Source organism: Charadrius vociferus, unplaced genomic scaffold, assembly GCF_000708025.1.
Source record: "Charadrius vociferus isolate BGI_N301 unplaced genomic scaffold, ASM70802v2 C15276294, whole genome shotgun sequence".
Classification (NCBI taxonomy): domain Eukaryota; kingdom Metazoa; phylum Chordata; class Aves; order Charadriiformes; family Charadriidae; genus Charadrius; species Charadrius vociferus.
The window spans coordinates 1-530 of record NW_009656580.1 but is presented as its reverse complement, the minus strand read 5'-3'; the positions used below and the strand labels follow the sequence as shown (position 1 = coordinate 530).

The 530-nt window shown below is 55.5% G+C and overlaps 1 protein-coding gene across 1 annotated transcript; it reads left to right on the top strand.

Moving 5' to 3' along the window:
- Positions 1-3: 3 nt before the first annotated feature.
- On the top strand, positions 4-525 carry LOC104293667 (tubulin alpha-4 chain-like; the record flags this gene model as incomplete). Its single annotated transcript, XM_009893183.1, has 1 exon — positions 4-525. A coding segment is annotated over one exon (522 nt), but the record flags the coding sequence as incomplete, so codon positions are not given.
- Between the last annotated feature and the right edge of the window lie 5 nt (positions 526-530).

Sequence of the window (530 nt, the reverse complement as noted above, 5' to 3'; positions counted from 1 at the left end):
GGAAAGAAGTCCAAACTGGAGTTTGCCATCTACCCAGCCCCTCGGGTCTCCACGGCTGTGGTGGAGCCCTACAATTCCATCCTGACCACGCACGCCACTCTGGAGCATTCGGACTGCGCCTTCATGGTAGATAACGAGGCCATCTACGATATCTGCCGCCGAAACCTGGACATCGAGCGCCCCACTTACACTAACCTCAATCGCCTCATCAGCCAGATTGTTTCCTCCATCACCGCCTCGCTGCGCTTCGACGGTGCCCTGAATGTGGATCTGACGGAGTTCCAGACAAACCTGGTGCCCTACCCGCGCATCCACTTCCCCTTAGTGACCTACGCCCCCATCATCTCCTCTGACAGAGCATATCATGAGCAGCTCTCGGTGGCTGAAATCACCAGCTCCTGCTTTGAGCCCAACAACCAGATGGTGAAGTGTGATCCAAGACATGGGAAGTACATGGCCTGCTGCATGCTCTACCGTGGTGATGTAGTTCCCAAAGATGTCAACGTGGCCATTGCTGCCATCAAGACCAA